General features: G+C 41.6%; 3 protein-coding genes across 5 annotated transcripts; 1 reads left to right on the top strand and 2 right to left on the bottom strand.

Annotated features, from left to right (window-relative positions):
• Window positions 1-9: 9 nt before the first annotated feature.
• enosf1 (enolase superfamily member 1) lies at window positions 10-14,105 on the top strand. 2 transcript variants are annotated; one of them, XR_004212836.1, is made up of 17 exons: window positions 10-188; window positions 281-383; window positions 1,722-1,837; window positions 2,765-2,851; window positions 2,937-2,963; window positions 3,050-3,122; window positions 3,214-3,252; window positions 3,447-3,529; window positions 3,620-3,742; window positions 3,822-3,956; window positions 4,608-4,649; window positions 4,730-4,859; window positions 4,936-5,035; window positions 5,126-5,207; window positions 5,633-7,495; window positions 12,795-13,084; window positions 13,812-14,105. XR_004212836.1 is itself a non-coding variant. In XM_031849974.1 (15 exons), exons 1-15 carry the CDS (start codon window positions 108-110, stop codon window positions 5,720-5,722), a joined length of 1,311 nt encoding a protein of 436 aa, XP_031705834.1. In that variant the 5' UTR covers window positions 10-107; the 3' UTR covers window positions 5,723-8,620. The 2 variants fall into 2 exon arrangements, 1 of the variants encoding a protein (XP_031705834.1); XM_031849974.1 differs by lacking the exons at window positions 12,795-13,084; window positions 13,812-14,105 and having other exon boundaries at window positions 5,633-8,620.
• Window positions 4,288-8,575, bottom strand: tyms (thymidylate synthetase). Of its 2 annotated transcripts, XM_031849976.1 has the most exons (7): window positions 8,230-8,509; window positions 7,570-7,643; window positions 7,133-7,307; window positions 6,759-6,860; window positions 6,506-6,681; window positions 6,349-6,420; window positions 4,288-6,267 (listed from the first exon to the last, which is right to left on the bottom strand). In XM_031849976.1, exons 1-7 carry the CDS (start codon window positions 8,468-8,470, stop codon window positions 6,130-6,132), a joined length of 978 nt encoding a protein of 325 aa, XP_031705836.1. In that variant the 5' UTR covers window positions 8,471-8,509; the 3' UTR covers window positions 4,288-6,129. The 2 variants fall into 2 exon arrangements, with proteins under 2 accessions (XP_031705836.1, XP_031705835.1); XM_031849975.1 differs by having other exon boundaries at window positions 6,119-6,267; window positions 6,349-6,681; window positions 8,230-8,575.
• LOC116384915 (clusterin-like protein 1) lies at window positions 10,381-14,951 on the bottom strand. The gene is made up of 8 exons (XM_031849977.1): window positions 14,900-14,951; window positions 14,025-14,128; window positions 13,785-13,933; window positions 13,275-13,445; window positions 12,722-13,178; window positions 12,083-12,211; window positions 11,205-11,419; window positions 10,381-10,893 (listed from the first exon to the last, which is right to left on the bottom strand). Exons 2-8 carry the CDS (start codon window positions 14,113-14,115, stop codon window positions 10,681-10,683), a joined length of 1,425 nt encoding a protein of 474 aa, XP_031705837.1. The 5' UTR covers window positions 14,116-14,128; window positions 14,900-14,951; the 3' UTR covers window positions 10,381-10,680.
• Window positions 14,952-17,636: the final 2,685 nt, after the last annotated feature.

Raw genomic sequence — 17,636 nt, 5'->3', positions numbered from 1 at the left:
CATGTTTAAACCAATGACAGACTGAGGTGGGTGGGCTCAACTACTGCAGGTCACTTCAGAAGAAAGTTCTCCAAACGGTGGCTCTGAATCACAAAACAAGTTCAACAATGTTGCACAAAATTACTGGTTTGACAGTCCAGGATGTGAGATTCCCGACGTCGTTGGAGCAACACGGCTCCGATGCGATGGTAAGGAAGTTTGCCTGCACTGTGTGTGTGCGTGCATGTTTTTTGCTTCCATTCACAGAGACCTCTCTCCACTGTAATGTCCTACTCTGCAGCACACCGACCCGGATTACTCGGTCGCGTATGTGGTGATCGACACGGACTGCGGGCTGAAGGGCTTCGGCTTCACGTTTACTCTGGGGAAGGGCACGGAGATCGGTAAGATCGCTACATCATATTGTAGCGAGCCTTATATTACTTGTGGTCCTTTATTTGCGGACAGTGCACAGGCTACTGTGGGCCGTAGGCTACGCCGTTAACCATCTGCTCCCGGTCATAGACTAACTCTCCCCGTTACCTGCATAAACAACAACATCCCACAAGGCGTGAGGCCTTCACTGACCTCCGTAAATGCAACAATAAATATCAGATAACATCTTAGAAGAACTTTTCTGTAAACACAATAACACCTAACATAACAGGTTAACATTATATGTCACTCAGTCCGTTACAATATGTACATGCACTAATGGAAACAATGTCGCTCCACGAATAACTTGCATAACGCATACAAACAAAGTCACTTCCGCGTTCAGGTGCCCCTAACAAGCTCCGAATTTTCCACTTCCTCGAGCGTAAATGCAACTTCCATTCCAATTTGTGAATTGAACCAAAAGGTTGTGGAGTGAAATAATTTAGGTCATACATCAGCTGATTATATGAAATTCGAAAATGCTACTGTTATGAATAAGCTTTGATCATCATAGGCCTATAGGAGAACAGGGTCAGTAATGCAAATAAGTTGATTCTTGAACAGATGCACTTGTCTGCTCACAATGTATTACTTTCTTTAGAGCCCAAGCCAAACAATAAATGAGTGCATTCTCCCAGAATTCCACTTAGGCTAGACACTTTGTTCTTGGCTCTGCGGAGTCTTCATCTGCCATTTGAGTAAACATGTTATTCAATTAGGAAAAGGAAAAGGCTCTTTCTTGTTTTTGTCTGCGTTTTGTAACAAGGTAGGAAGTATAAACAATACTGTCCCAATCGTCCCCAGGAGAGCAGACACACTTTGCGTTAGTAGCGTTAGCTACCAATAACAATTCAGACTGGATTACACTACCATCAACTGATAGGCCACAAAATAAGCTTCCCAACATTGTGTTTTGTTGTACGTGGCAAAACTCTAAAACAGTACGGTGGAAGAAAAATAACAAAAGAGTCTAAAGTTAACTAACACGCTGTAGATTTCCAAACTGTAAATAAAATGTGAAGTTTAGTCCGAAGGTCTCCACTTTGATTTATCATGCTCATACTCATATACTTCCATTTTTTCCACTGTACTTGAAGGCAGCATTTATTTTCTCAAGACTATACTGTAATGATAAGAGGCAAAGTTCAACCTTACATCGCCATCTTGTGGTAATGTACATTCTATTAAACACGCTGCGACCGGTTTCATGTGCATCTGTTCAAAGGCTAGTACAATATAACATGTGGTACGTGTGAGGTGCGGATGTCTTTCAGAGGCTGACTTGTTGTGATTGTGACCCGCAGTGGTTTGTGCTGTGGAGGCTGTGGCTGATCTGGTTGTTGGGAAATCCCTGCAGGAGATTGTGAGCGACTTCCGGGGATTTTACCGCCTGCTGACCAGCGACGGCCAGATGAGATGGGTGAGAACAGCCAAGCGAGCGTTGAAAATATAGTGTCAAAGGACACAGATAACACTGACACCAACACTTTATCATATTTAATATGCAACTGTTCTTTGTAGAATAACTTGAGCTTTCTTTTTTCTTATCCATCTTGCTTACAGCACCTTGCTGTACAACATGGGAGAGAGCGATTCACATCCTCTCATCTTGTCAAAGATACCTTTTTAAATCCATTTATTCTTACTCTAATAAGATATGTGGCATCGGTCTGATTCATGACACTTACCTAGATCACATGAATCCCGGTTTCAATATAAAATCATTCTGTGTTGCTGCCAGGCGTAGCCTGCTACTGATCGATCTAATCGTGTTTCTGAAGGTCCCAAAGGCCTGATGAAGACTGATGGGCCAAGACGACGAATACATATGATAAAATACCGGCTTTTCAAGTCGTAGCGTCAGGTACACGCAGCCAAGAAAGTTAGAAGTGGCTCTTCGGATACAAAGAAAAGCAATTTATAATGTGAGCGAAAGGGAAGTGTGAAAAAAGACCTTCTAGTTTTTGAAGGTCTCAAAGTCCTGATTAAGACTGATGGGAAGAGGCAAATAGAAGTTACTAACCGTGAGTAAAAGAGCGCTCTTCAATCCAGGTTTTTCAAAAATGTATAGTATCAGGTGGATGTAGCCAAAAAAACCTGGAGGAGGTTATTTGGATACAAAGAAAAAAGTAAAGCAATTTATAATGTGTGCAAAAGGTCTCTAAGTCTTGGTTAATGATCGCACACTTTTAACACACTTTTTTTACTGTCTTTATTTCCATCAGGTCTTAATTTTGGTGTTATTTTTTCACATTCTGCCTCTTTTCTTTGAACCCATTTTTGATGCACGCTCCAGATAAGCGTTCTCTTCCAGTGCTTCATGTTTTTAAACTGTCGTCTGATCCAGCTCGGCCCAGAGAAAGGAGTGATCCACCTGGCCGTAGCCGGAGTCCTGAATGCTGTGTGGGACCTGTGGGCGAGGGCAGAGGGCAAGGTGGGGAACTGTTTGCTCAGGCGTTATTAGATTACAAGCTCGACACTTCATGACTCATGATCCGTTGTCGTCTTTTTCCTTGCAGCCGCTGTGGAAGCTGCTTGTTGACATGGTGAGTCACGGGAAATTTAGATGTCTGATTTATGGCCAGGATGTGACCACGTTGGGAAATATCGTGTCTCATGCGTCTCAATTCAGGATCCCAAGCAGATTGTTTCCTGCATTGACTTCAGGTACATCACTGATGCACTTACAGAGGAGGAGGCTGTAGGTGAGACTGGTTTAATGGAAAGAAAACTCTCTTTTACCTGAATGCAGTGTAGTCAAATCAACACTCTTAATGCTTCTCTTTTCTCATTCAGACATACTGATGAAAGCACAGGAGGGCAAGCAGCGTAGAGGTGAGCACACAAAAACAGAGTCATTAATTACATGGCTGAATGGGATTTTGCGGAACGAAATTGCCTCTTTAGAAACTAACAGGAGTGCTTTTAGGAGTGCATAATAGCCCCCTGCACTCCACTATTGCTCGATTAAAAGACACTTCTCCTGGAGTGTTTATTACACTGAGTGGACTGCTTCTGTCTCCTCCCAGAGGACCACATGCTGGAAGAGGGTTATCCTGCCTACACCACCTCCTGCGCGTGGCTCGGGTACTCAGACCAGCTGCTCAAACAGGTCTCAGTGCGACGAATGTAGTTTCTCAGGTTGGGGGGAAAAAAAAAAAAAACGTTTTCAAAGAAGCGTGACAGTTGTGTGTTTCTGAAGCTCTGCACAGATGCACTTGAAAGCGGTTGGACCAAATTCAAGGTGAAAGTCGGTGCTGATCTAGAGGACGATATACACAGGTGCCGCCTCATAAGGCAAATGATTGGGCCCGATAACACTTTGGTATGGTTGTTGATTTGCCCCCCTCAACATCGTATTCATATTAAGAAATGACAGTGTGCTAAAGTGTTGTTGTGTTAAGATGATCGATGCCAACCAGAGGTGGGACGTAGCCGAGGCCATCGGCTGGGTGTCCAGCCTGGCCGAGTTCAAACCTCTTTGGATCGAGGAGCCCACGTCTCCAGATGACATCCTGGGTCACGCTGCTATCTCCAAGGTGAGAAAGAAGTTAGATTTTCCATGTTGGAAGACATGAAAGAGACAATTAGATCTCTGTGCACAGACACTTAAAGTCAATCAAACTGTATTTATAGAGCACATTTTATGGAGGTTAGTACAGAACAAGTGTGGACCGAGAAAACAACAGATAAAGCACAAAAATAAATAAATTAAAATATATAAAATGCAACAACGTAAAACCAATGCGTGCCAGACAATAAAATGCTAAAATGTAATAAAATAGAATTCAAAGTTATAGTAATAGTAATGGTAGGAAGACAGCATGAAATTAAAAAAAAAATTTAAAATGATAATAGAATAGAAACAAAAGATACATTTTTACAACTTAAATACAATAAATAAGTGACTGCAACTATTAAAATGTCTATAAACCGTTATTAAAGCCCCTCACCCCTTCAACATAGAAGCAAGACAACCAGATGGAAGGAAAGACAAAACGCAAGTCGTTGTTTGTCTCTTTGTGGTCGGTTTGAGTCTCTTTGTGGTCGTTTTGAGTCTCTTTGTGGTATTGTTGCTTCTAAGTTTTATGTCTATTTGTGGTTGTTTTGTTTCTTTGCCTCTGGGCATCTGTTCAGTAATCCGTCCACTGTTGACGACTGATAAAAGATGTTTGACTTCGTTGTTGCAGGCTTTGGCTCCACTCGGGATTGGAGTGGCATCAGGAGAGCAGGTCAGACCTCCATATTTGTTCGAGCATACGTATCACTGGCTGATGAATTGACATTTGTCGAGTTACCGTTTCCTCTCCAGTGTCACAACAGGGTGATGTTCAAGCAGTTCCTCCAGGCCTCAGCCCTGCAGTTTGTCCAGATAGACAGCTGTCGCCTGGGCAGCGTCAACGAGAACCTGGCTGTGCTGCTGATGGCCCACAAGTTCCGGGGTAAATTAGCATATCCAAAGTGTGATATCTGTATGAAAAACATGGCTACAATACAAATACTACTGTATCTTCTTAGTGCCCGTTTGTCCTCACGCTGGAGGAGTCGGTCTCTGTGAGCTCGTCCAGCATCTGATTCTGTTCGACTACATCGGTGTGTCTGCGAGTCTCAGCAACCGGTAAGAGCAGGATTTGTTTCTGCTAAGAGCTCGTGACTGAAACAGATTAGCAAATTATTTTCAGCAATTTTCCTTTTTTTTACTTGCCAGAATGTGTGAATATGTGGATCACCTGCATGAACACTTCACCAGTCCTGTGGTGATTCATGACGCCCACTACATGCCTCCCAAGGTAAGACGAAGGACAGCTGGAAACGATGACGTACAAAATGAATATAAAATATACTTACAATACCAAAAGGTAAAGTATGATATATGCAGATTGGCTGATATCAGAATATGTATTTGATTTTATTGAATTACAATTATTGATGCACGAATATGTACATTTTATTGTTGCAGCTAGTAAAGGAGGAACATATGTTTCATTCTATATACTGCCGGGTGGCTTGTGAATTTCACCAAGAGATCAATAAAGTCTTATTTTCAACCATAACAACACATTTATTAATTACATTTTGTATAATCTGAATTTGTAAAGTAACTTTTAAGGTGTCAAATAAATGTGATGGAGTAAAAACAAAAGTAGCAGGAAAAAGGAAATGCAAGTATTTCAGAAGTGCACTTGTTTGAGTACGCTGTGCTCATTGTTCTCAGGATCCAGGCTACTCTTGTGAGATGCTGGAATCATCAGTGCAGAGACACCAGTACCCTGAAGGAGATGTTTGGAAGCTGAAGACAAACTAAGAAACATTTTACAGAAGGCTCCTTTTTAGTCTTATAATCAGACTTGGCTAAGTGGAGTGAATATGTAACAATAACCTAATAACACTGCAAGAGTAGCAGGAACTGTTGTATTCAGACCTTTGATTTATTAATCTGTGTGTGTTGCTGCTCGGCTCCTTTGGGTCAACAATTCTGTACAAATCCAGAAAAAAGGAAAATTTCACAACTAACTGGCATATTTACACTTAGTTATAGAAGAAAATACTTTTCTCTAAGAACTTGTGGTTTTAAATGCCAGTTCACCAAAATCAGAAGGAAATGAAACCACTTTACCTTTTTTGTGATTTGGATGAACTGAACTTTTAAAATGTGAATGAATGACAAAATATAAGCAACATGTTTTACATTTTCTTATCTAAGTTGGATCTTTACACAGCCATCTGCATCTTAATGGTGGGATGAGGGTTGTAGTCGCAGATCTCAAAGTCTTCTGCGCGGAAATCATCGATGCTCTCCACTTTCCTCAGGATCTTCAGCTTGGGGAAGGGCCGGATCTCCCTCTGAAGCTGCGAAATTTAGACAAGACGAGTAAGTCAGAGAGCAGGCCGAGAGCAGGGAGACGGAAAGCCATCTTTAAACTGACCCACCTGCACTTTGAGAGGCTCCATGTGGTTGACGTAGATGTGAGCGTCTCCTAGTGTGTGAATGAAGTCGCCCGGCTGCAGGGACAGTAAAAAATAAAGTATGTTGAGCACACGACAACACGCTTAAAATTAGGTTGTTTTTGGACAAGAGTGCTTTTACCTTGAGTCCCGTGATGTGTGCGATCATGTAGGTAAGAAGTGCATAGCTGGCAATATTGAAAGGCACCCCGAGGCCCATGTCGCCCGAACGCTGATACAGCTGACACGACAGCTCGCCGTCACACACGTAGAACTGACACAAGGCGTGGCAGGGGGGCAGCGCCATGAGGGGCAGGTCTGCAGGAGAAGACGCTCTAATTAAAATGATAGTTTAGGATTAGTTCAAGTAGATTTAGATTTTGCAAGTGCCGGACCTTTAGGGTTCCAAGCGCACATGATGATCCGCCTGTCCTCTGGGTTCTTATTGAGGGTGTCAATGACCTTCTGCAGCTGGTCAACACCTTGTCCTGTGTAATCTGTGGAAGGAATTAATAAAACAAAAAAAAGGATCATTTAAGAGCAGAGGCACAGTATTCTGGTAAGTGTGTGAAGCTGCATCTGTGTAATATGCCTTCGAAATGTGATCTATTTAAAGGAATAAATAATTAAAATCACATATGTTATCTAGTGAAGTTTAAAAGGAGCAACACACTTTTTTCACTTACTCTATGCTAACTGCAGCTTCAAATGTACTTACATCATATTTTATTTATATATATATATGCGTGTAGCTCTACTGTAACTTCACCTGCATGCATGTTTGTGTACTCTGCGCCGAAGTGCCTCCACTGGAAACCATACACGGGTCCCAGGTCGCCTTCCTCTCGATCCGTGAACCCGAGGTTGTCCAGGAAGTCACGTGACCCGTTGGCTTCCCAAATCTTCACCCCTTTCTCTGAGAGCTCCTTGGCATTTGTTGATCCCTGTGACCACACAAGGGAAGAAACATCAGAGCCCAATTCAGAGCTTTTTTCTGACACAAAAAATGCTGCATGTGAACGTGAAGACTCAGCTCCAACAAATTGCCGTGTTTTCCACCTACAGATGTGGAGAAGAACCTCAGCAATCAAACCCCAAAACTACCTGCATGGCTATAAACCACTAGAGGAAAGTAAGAAAATGTTCTTTTTACAAAATCATTTGGGTGAGTTGAAAAGAAATAGGTCGATCTTGTGTCATTCTCACCTTAACAAACCACAGCAGTTCTTCAAGAATGCCTCTCCAAAACACTCTCTTGGTCGTCAGCAAGGGGAACTGATCTACGAGTAAAACCAGGAAAAAGGTTATTTAACATTTGAATACATAATTAATTACAGCAAGTGGTGGAAAGTAACAAAGTACATTCAATAGCCAAACATGCTGGATCTTTGAGGCCAGCACTGATTACGTGTGAGGGTATAAAAAAAATAAATCAGCACTATTTACATAAGACACAATTACAAAAATCACATTTGGTAAATATTTGTAATATAAATAAACCTGTCAGTGCTCCCTTGTGTTTAAACGATGTACTGCTGACACCACAAACATCTCTTTGCATGAACTAGTTTTATTTAAATATTTTAAACTGCCACGCCACTAAAATGCAAAGATATTTGTACCTCTTACTCCACTCCAAATATTTGAGTTATATTTATTAGTTACTTTGCAGATTAAGATTTTCACTTCATAATAAAGGATGCACTGTTGATTGTTTAAACCACATGTAAACATGTTATTTTTTTATTAGTGTATGTATTACATTGAAATGGTACATTCTGCATAATTTACTTTGCTTTGAGTTTCTTTTGCAGTTGCAGTTGCATGCACAGTAATGACATTTAACACCAAAGATAACTAACACACCTCTCAGACTGTATCTGGCCTGAGCACCGAACACAGACACGACTCCGGTCCCGGTTCGGTCCCCCTTCCTGCGGCCGTGCTGCATGATGTACTCGATCTGATCCAGGTACCCGCGTTCATCGTAGAAAGCACCGACGCTCTTCTTCTTCTCTTCCGCCGCTGCAGAATTCTTCTTCTTCTTCTCCTCCTCCTCCTCCACTGTACAGCCGTCTGCGGTGTGTATTTCTGACGTGGAGGGCATTTTTAGTCGACAAAAGAGTAGCTTGCACGATTTGACAGAAAGAAGTGTTGTGTTGTGTCAGCGGTGGGTTTCCCCGCGTGATTTCGAGGACTGCTTCCGTTATGATACAGTGGGTACATCCCAAGTCTCTTAATTCTCATTTCCTCGCTCCTCGAGCCTCGCTTGAACCGGAAGTTGTTCTGCGCCGCCATATTCAACATCTGGTTTAAATAAATGTTCATTGTAGTCTGTAACAACAAAAGGACCACAAACAACTTTCTTCATTTATTAGAAAGATTTGTGTTTTCATGATCTGAACTTTTATTATGGAAACAATTAAAGTCAGAGGGAACTGGAGAGACGAAACACTTATATATATAACACTTATATATATATATATAACACTTATATATATATGAGAGAGAGAGAGAGAGAGAGAGAGAGAGAGAGAGAGACTAAACACTTTTTACATCATTTATCATCATTTCATTCAGTCACGTGAGGCTGTTCATTCCTGATTGTCGGGTTTGATGAGTTTTATCATTTAAGAGAAACAATAATCATATTCTGGGTTATTTAATATCGACGTCACAATCTGAATTTCAAAACGTACAGACGCAAATAATTCAGAAATAAGACGATCGCATTCCGCCGGTAGAAATGGATCCTGCGCTTATAAACAGAACACAGAACAGTTTGATAACAGACTACAGAGAGAAACACCTCTACAGTGGTGATTACTGTGTGTCTTTATTAGTTATTAGTGTTATTAGTTACTATTATTAAGTACAGTGATCATGTGAACAGACACTAACTTATCAAAAGTCTCTCCAGCTGTTAAAGCTGACTGACAGCTGATCCAGCTGTGATCATCAGCCACCGTCATCAGAAACAGACTTCGCTTCACGTGACGCAACTGAGGAAAGGACGTCTGATGTATCTTAAAACATATTTCCTCGTTCCTCTCTCCTCGCATGGTTTCCTCCATGCATCCCTGGTGGGAGGGACTAAGACGCAAGGAAAGGACGCAAGTGAGGGAAACGGGGATGCAGTTAAGAGACTTGAGAAGCACCCATCGTAATGAGCGCTGTAGGAGAGAGGCGGGAACAGCGGCGGCTTTGCGCATGCGCGATTCATTTGCAGTCTGGACACGGAGAGTGTAGGTCTCCTCTTTCTGCAGCTGGGACTGCTGCGCGAGGGGCTTTCACGTCAGAGTCAAAACACCAGAAAAGTCTCCAACAACGCCAGAAAAAGTAGCTAGATTTGTCGCTAGTAGCTTTTGACAAAAACAGTCGAGATGAGGGTTTGAAAAGTCGCCAGATTTAGCGAGAAAGTCGCCAAGTTGGCAACACTGTTTGAAGGACTGCCTCCTGTTATGATACGAAATCTCGCGAGAGTACTGAAGAAAAGCGCACCCTGCTTTTTACATTTGTTATCTTTACAACAAAAACAGGAAACATAAAATATTCTTAGCAGTATCAGAAAATAATAATAAAACTATAGTTACTGATAAATAAAATAGGCATGAAACGAGTAATTACGAGTAAAATGCGGGATAAGGGATAAGGGACTACTTATAAATACTAATAAATATAAACTCCTTTGAAATTTAATTCAAGTATGTATATTGCCCTCCCATAAATACAGAAACTGAAGAATGATATGCAGATATTATATTTAAAATTTTGATGTAAAAAGTCATCATGTGAACGATTCCTTTTATTTGGATGACTTGTGACAAAAACAAAAGAATGGCTCAAGCACAGCATACATACATTTATTGCATAAACATTTTAAACCCTAAGAATGAATACAAAGAATAAAAGATGTGCATGTTCAAGTTTTACAAAGATATGCTTAATTATTCAAGAACTGGACTTTACTCAATTCAAGGAGAAAAAACAAAACATAAAACAGTTTTTAAAGATCGACAAAAGCTTAAATATTTCCATGGCTCTAAATAACAATGCTGCATTGCACAGGGTACATTTTATCTTTTAATAGAAAGCCAGTGAAGGATTCAATTTACGATCGTTTCTTAGTTACCTCATCATTTTGGATTATAACATATAATATCATTTGCATTGTGGCTTTCAGGAGAAGATTGCATTTGAAGAAATGCACATGAGATTTGTCATGGTGTAAAGTTGGCGGTTTCAAACGATCACATTTAATTTTACTCAAATTGAAGTTGGAGCTCTGCCAGCTGAAGCTGGGAGCCAGATAATTAACTAAGCCACAACACTGCAGGGATCAATACCTCTTATCTGCTGTTTATGGAGTGCCAGAGCCTCCTGAGCTACATACTGGATAAAAACGGGGTCGTCCACCTCCAGCTCTGAGGGGACGGAGACGGTTACTGGTCCTGAGTCCAGTACGGTTACAACCACACTGCTCTCAGCTTTAGGTCTCATGGTCTTCAGCTGCTGCTGCTGTGCAGTCACCTGAAAAACAAGAATAAGTGGAACTGCATCAGTGATGGCAAAAATACAATAATAAAATAATAAAACAAGATTCCTGCCAGCCAAAATAATCATACACATTGTAGGCTATTTTATATACTTTGGCTTTGGAGCTTTAATTTAAACTTTGTTGATTCATTTTAGGGATCAAGTCAATTATCTATGACATAATTAAACCACATGTAGGATTAACTGTAAACAACACAAGTAAAGCGCATTTTGGCACTTAGCAACCCTCATAACATCCCAAATGACCTACTATGAGACAGAGACAAACATTACTGCAGACGTACTGTGATCACACTGAAGGTGCCGCGTGGGCCCACGGTGCTGTTGGACAGCCGGCCGACCCAGCCGTACTTGTCCTCCATGTCTCCGAGCCATCTCTGCGTGTCCGCTGTGTGTCTCTGGACCAGCTGCAGCCTGTCGTCGTACTGCTGACGGGAGGCGTTGAGCAGCATGTGCATCTCCTCCGTCTCAGAGTGTAACTGCTGGACGCCGGGACACTCTGTGAGTACAAATGAGCACATGCAGAGCAGCGTGCATGAAGTCAACAACAGAAAAACTGAGTAAAAGTCAACTATTTCAAACATGTCTTTTGCTGATTGCTGCATCAGTGCAGAATATTTAATAGCTAAAATGCCATCAGTTATATTTAAAATTGAGTAATCCTCCAGCAGTTCGAATCTAAAAAGTGATGAAATGATTAGTCGATTAGTTCATCAGTCAACAATTGTGATAATTGACTCACTGTTTAACTTGTTCAGTCATAAAGCGGAAATGCAAAACATATTCTGGTTTCAGCTGCTTGAATGTGATAATTTGTTTTTTTCTGTTTTCTATCAGCGTTAAATTAAACATGAAGCAATACATCTGAACATTAAACGATTAATCCAACTAATAATAACCAGTCAAATAACCATCAAATTATTACCATCCTGCTAAATGTTTTCACTCATAATGCCTATTATACCCCGTCAGTTGAAAGAATAGTTGTAAAAAGATTAAGATGAACTCTGCAATGTATGAAAGAGAGTTTTTAATTGGCCAGAATTTGCATTTAAGGTGGAGACAGGAACATTCGTGCAAATCTGTTCTGTGTGACTGCTAAATAGATATGAAACCAATAGTGCTCACTAAAAACAACATGTTCTTTGTGCTAATTATTTACCTTTTAACAGATAATCTTCACACGTCTCGCACAAACTTTGGAGCTGCCAGCACTCTGATGCTTGTCTGCGCAGTCGTCTGCACAGATGTCTGCTCTGTGGCTGTCCCACAGCAGACAGGGCTGCTGTACCTTTTGTAGATAAACATACACTAACAGATGTCAACATTGGATATATTAGTATTTTATACATAGGCCGTGTCAATTGAACTGCATTGCTAATCAACAGTTTGGGTCCATGTTTACTTCCTGTCAGATGTCATTCACATACTTTGCAACAAGGAATCTTTAAAAGGAAAGGTCATTATGTCATCGTGACACCATTTTTAATGTTGCAAGTAGGTCCAGATTCATAGAGGCATATAAGATGCAACCTCTTGACAATAATAGGAAACATTATAGAGAGAGAGCTGGCTGACGTTAGCACTCCTGGAGATTATTAAATATCATTAACAGTTAAGTTATTGAGATGCTCTATAACAATCAAATACATTTTGACAACAACAACACAACAATACACTTTTTTTTACAAGTTTCTTGCACTGCAACAGAAAATAAACAGGACACATTTTGAACGTTTAAAACTTTAAAAATGGTCTGTAGTGTAAACACAAATGTTTTACTTCGATTGGCATCAGATACCTGTGCTTGGTTGCTGAAAGTATATCTCTGCTTCTTGTATCTCCTCAAATACATCGGCCACTGTGGAGCTCAGTTCATCCAGCACATTCCTCCCGAAGTCAGATACAGACTCGAGGATGTGATCCAGACCCAACGTCCCGAAGAAGCCAGCGCCGGAGCTGCCCTGCATGGAAGACAGCGGGCTGGGTCGGACATCTGCGGTGAAGGCCGCCAGGAAGGAATGCCCGAACACCTGTTGCATCCTTTTCACCAGCGCGGTGCTGCGGCCGTACAGGAGGCTGGTGTTCGACAGCAGCCGGCCGAACGACGCGTCGGCCTGCAGAAGCTCCAGATCTGCACCGTCCTCTGGGAGCTGGTTCTCGGGTGAGTCGGTGTGACCCACTCTCTCCTCGTTTTGATTGTAAACATGCTCCTCGGCCTCCAGCTGGGCGGCCATTCTCCTGAAAAACTCCTCCACCTGCAGAGAGAAATGTATAGAGGAACCATCACAGCTGGAGCCTGAAACAAATCAGTCTCAACTCTTATCATTTTGAATGTCTGAGACCGTTATAACCTTGAATGAGAAGGAGGCGAAGCCGCGGCGACATGTAGACGTGTAGAAGGCCTTGCAAGTATCTTCAAGACATGGCTGACATTCTTCAAAGGAGGATTTGGTTAAATATTGACACTGCTGCTCAGCCTCCTCTAGTTTCTGCTCTGTTTCCCAGACCAGCTGCATCGCCCCCTGAAGAAACCCCAAAAAGAGAAAATGCTGTCACGGATACATTACATCTTAATAAGCCAGAGTGTATATGATGTGGTTGGCAGAAAGCCTTTTATTTTGAAATGATGTTAAATCTACAGACAGTTCATTTATCCTGACTGCGGTAAAGCTACACCCCGACTCCCTAAACCAGCCCCACTCCCACATTCATTCTTCACTGTCTGCTTTGAGGTTTCTCTGTGAGGCTTTGTGTGGCTTTGCCTTAATGAGGCAGAAAATATGTCATGAGCTTCAGAATAAATCACAAAGACTGGCGTGTAACTGCTCAACTACACACTGTGGCAGAAACACAGTTCATACCTTCTTCTTGTCCCTGCTGTGTCTCAGGGCCTCCATGAGATGTCGGTGCCTCTCCTCTTTTTTCTCCATCGTTTCCTTCACCTGCTTCACTCCGAGTAACGCCCGCTTTATTTCCTCATCCACGCACTGCTCTCCTGCTGCAGACAGCTCTACACACACATCAATGGAACATACTGTAATCAACCAATACTGGTAAGAAGAAGTACATCTCAGTGTTTTTTCTGTTATTGAACGTCTCACTTTTCAGCGTGTCCTCGCTCAGCGGAGGAGAGTCGGCCGCACAGAGCAGGACTTTGGTGATGCAAAGGATTTGAACAAGCAGCCTCCTCATCCTGTCTTGAGCTCTGTAAAAAGTTAAGAAGTTACTCATTATTCTGCTGTGGAGCACCACACAGTACCAGCTCTTCATATAGATGTGTCATGTACCGGCCATGTAACCTGCCACAAGGTGGTGCCAGTTCTCAAGCATTTTAATGCAGAGGCAATTTAAATGTTAAAACAACGCATGGAATATCACATCAGCTTAAAGCCAGATACGCATGATGCTCCTGCAGACAACTGTCATCTAATCACCTTACACAACAAGGATAATAACAATAATACACTGACATTATATTTATTATTATGAATTCACAAGATTAAGAGCTGAAATAACTATTTATTCATTCCTTAGTAAATAAGATAGAGGACTCTTCTAGCACTTGCAAAGGTGCACATTCAGCAACAGTGTGTAACTTTTATACTTTGCATTACATCTCTGTGTACATGTATCCATCAACAAAATGAAAAGATATAAACAAAATAATAATAATATGAATCAAACTGGCAGTGCCCACACAACATAAATATGTCATATTGTGGATACTTTCAATGCTGAAGCTAATTATTGTCATTACCTTTCCCTCACAACACAAAGCTTTACTGTTTGTATCTCTCAGGTTGCATGTGTTGCATGTGTTGTATCCCACTGCATGAGTCCTAAAATCCATCTTCATGGAAAATGACTATTGCATTTGATGCTGCCTGTGAAGAAATACCTTCTCCAAGTGCACCGTTACAGAAGGAATCATTGTGATCATTAATGCAGAACAAAAACTAAATAACTAAATAATTACCTTTGTAAATGCTGTGAGGAAAACACCAGACTCCAGAACAAAAGCAGCAGGTTGTGCTGTTGGAGAGATGAGGGTGACCTCAAAGGATTGTTCTATTTTTATGGATCTGCTCACCAGCACAGATCCTATTAGTGAGTTGGCATAATTAAGCCTTGTGCTGCGCAGCATAACTGCAGATCACTTTAAGACACTCTAAACACTACTTGCTCAATTGTTTGCAGGTATATCCCACTTAATTGTGTCCCGACATGCTCCACCAGCCCTCCTCAGGAAAAAGTTCTGCTCTAACTTCCGTCACACTGACAGTAAGCCTGAGCTTCCTGCAGAGACCTGGCACACACACTGGCATGCTCTTGGCTTAACGGGGCAACAAGAGGAGAAGGACTGCATGTAGATGTGCAAATATGCATGCTAATACAAAAACACATGCTGCACCACATGCTGTATATTTAAATTCTAGAGCATCCATCACATTGTGTCAGCACTGCATGAGGAAAAAGTCATCTTGCTTCCCGTCTTTCAGGCCTGTAGCACCAGCGACTCTCTCCTGCTGCACACAAGACAATCCGAGTTGTTCTTATCGCGGTATCTAAACAGGGCAGCAGCGTGGTCAATGTGGAATTCCTGTGTGCTTTCTCAGCTCTCTGTTAATCTGAGCCCACTGCTAAAAAAGCCTTGACCCGGCAAATGAGGTCCCAACCTCTGAATGAGGACCAGCAGGAGCGAGGCTGCAAGATACCTGACCCTCAGCTGCTTTTTATCAGCATGCCACGATCCCTATCTGGGCCCTAATACCAGCCTGCTGCTCCAATTATAGCCGACAGTAAAATAACAGTTTTGAAGCCTTTAGGAAAGCAAGTAATTAGTCGCTTTATCATCTCAGGCGAGTCTGGAGTCTAAGCTGTGGTGGACCGGGTCAAACTCCAGCTATTACTGAGCCTGTTTGAAGGATGTGTTATCCAAAGAAAGAAGCTAAACAGATCTGGGTTGGATGTCTGTGTTGTGTTTTTTAAAGCTCTGATGATTTTATAGCTGGCACGGTTGGTGTTATCTGTATCTTTTTCCTGTAAATCACTTGGTTTGAACTGAGCGAGTGTAAAAGAGATTAACATCGGGGCCACATCAGTGTGACACTATAACCTGCAGACACAAGAGTGGGTCTGTTTAATTTCTTTGAAGTCTGATGCAGCTGTTTTCTGCCTTTGATCAGTGATCTGCATCTGCAGGCTTGGAGAGATTATGGAGACAGGAACTGTTGAAATGATCACTGCACCTGGGAGGAGTCAAAAGGGGAAACGGCCGCTGGTGAACCTTACAGTCTAATTTTGATAGATTGTGGTCAAGTATTGGCTGCCGTTTGGGACCATTTTATGCAACAGAAATCATTGTTGTAGCAAAAGTAAACAAATTAAAAGATCTATATCATCGAATGAGAAAGTTAAGAAAGTTATTGTGTGTCACAGCAAAGCAAATTAATCTTGTTTCCTATGAAACAGACATTAAAAGGAAGATAACAGTACGCACACTGTAAAATTATTATGCCTGAAACAGATAATTTAGCACTAAAATGCCAAAATCTACGTCATCTACAACGTTGTTTTCATCAATCAAAGTAGTAGGGAAACTTCATTTATGAAATCAACTTAATCCAAGTATTTTATTTTGTGATTTTTCTTGATTTTAATGACGCTATTTGTCTTTGTTTGAGAATACAGACTTATTTCCAGCAATTTCCCTTAAAAAGTTGCCTGCGCTAAAATGATTTAACTGTAATAGAATATGACTTGAAAATATGAACATTTTGCAGTAGTATAACTATGTGAAGTTATTATGATAAATCAGTTGATAAAATACCCCAAACCACATGAGTAGCATATCACTGAGGATCACGGAGAGGCCAAATGGCCCTGAAGGAATATCATTTGAATATGAAAGTGATTTTTCATCCTGACAGGAAACGAGATGTGAATATGTAAAAAAAAAACACAGGAACTGCACTGAAATGTCGCCGTTTCGGTGTCCCTCGACCTCCTCAAACCTTTGAAATTATCTTTAATGGGTACCAGATTTTTTACCCGGGGACGTGATTGCCATCAACCCCCCAGTAACTTAATCTCATCTCCGGCTGGATTACTGCAACGCTGCACGACGTCCCGGGGTCTGTCCGCACCTCCTCTATGCCGACAGGGGGAAGCTCAGCAGGGGAGGACGGGACCGTCCCTGGGATGACTTCAAAAACCTAGAGTGAGACAGGGGTTGTGGCCAAATGAAGCTGGTGATGATGTAGATAGGACAGCACCGGAAATGAGGCTCAGCCTTCAAAATGAGAGTTGTTAAGGTCGGCCTTTGTTTTGGGGGTCAGAAACGTCTTTATTGTTTGATATAGCTAAAGGACTGTATGCTTCTGACGGACTCTAAAAACACATTAATGGCACTTTGATAAAGTAATTGTGTGGGTAATTGTCAGAGGCCCACAGGTGTGTGTTTCTGTTGGGGTGTGTTTCTATCAGTATAGCCGTAGCCATGTTGTTTGTGGTTGCTGTTCGACAGCCCAACATGTCTTCTGTGGGCCCATTTACGACATGTGACAAGGTAGGTTATAGTTAACCTCACACATTATGTTTTACTTGTTCAATTAGTATAAAAACAATATATTTTCAACAGAGGGTTAACGATATGCCCGACTATTTCCCAAAATGTCAAATTCTACCTTTAGTTCAGAGTGTGTGCTTGGGAG

Source organism: Anarrhichthys ocellatus, unplaced genomic scaffold (genome assembly GCF_004355925.1).
Source record: "Anarrhichthys ocellatus isolate YVR2014 unplaced genomic scaffold, GSC_Weel_1.0 scaffold10, whole genome shotgun sequence".
Classification (NCBI taxonomy): Eukaryota; Metazoa; Chordata; class Actinopteri; order Perciformes; family Anarhichadidae; genus Anarrhichthys; species Anarrhichthys ocellatus.
This window is presented reverse-complemented; position numbering and strand designations above follow the sequence as displayed.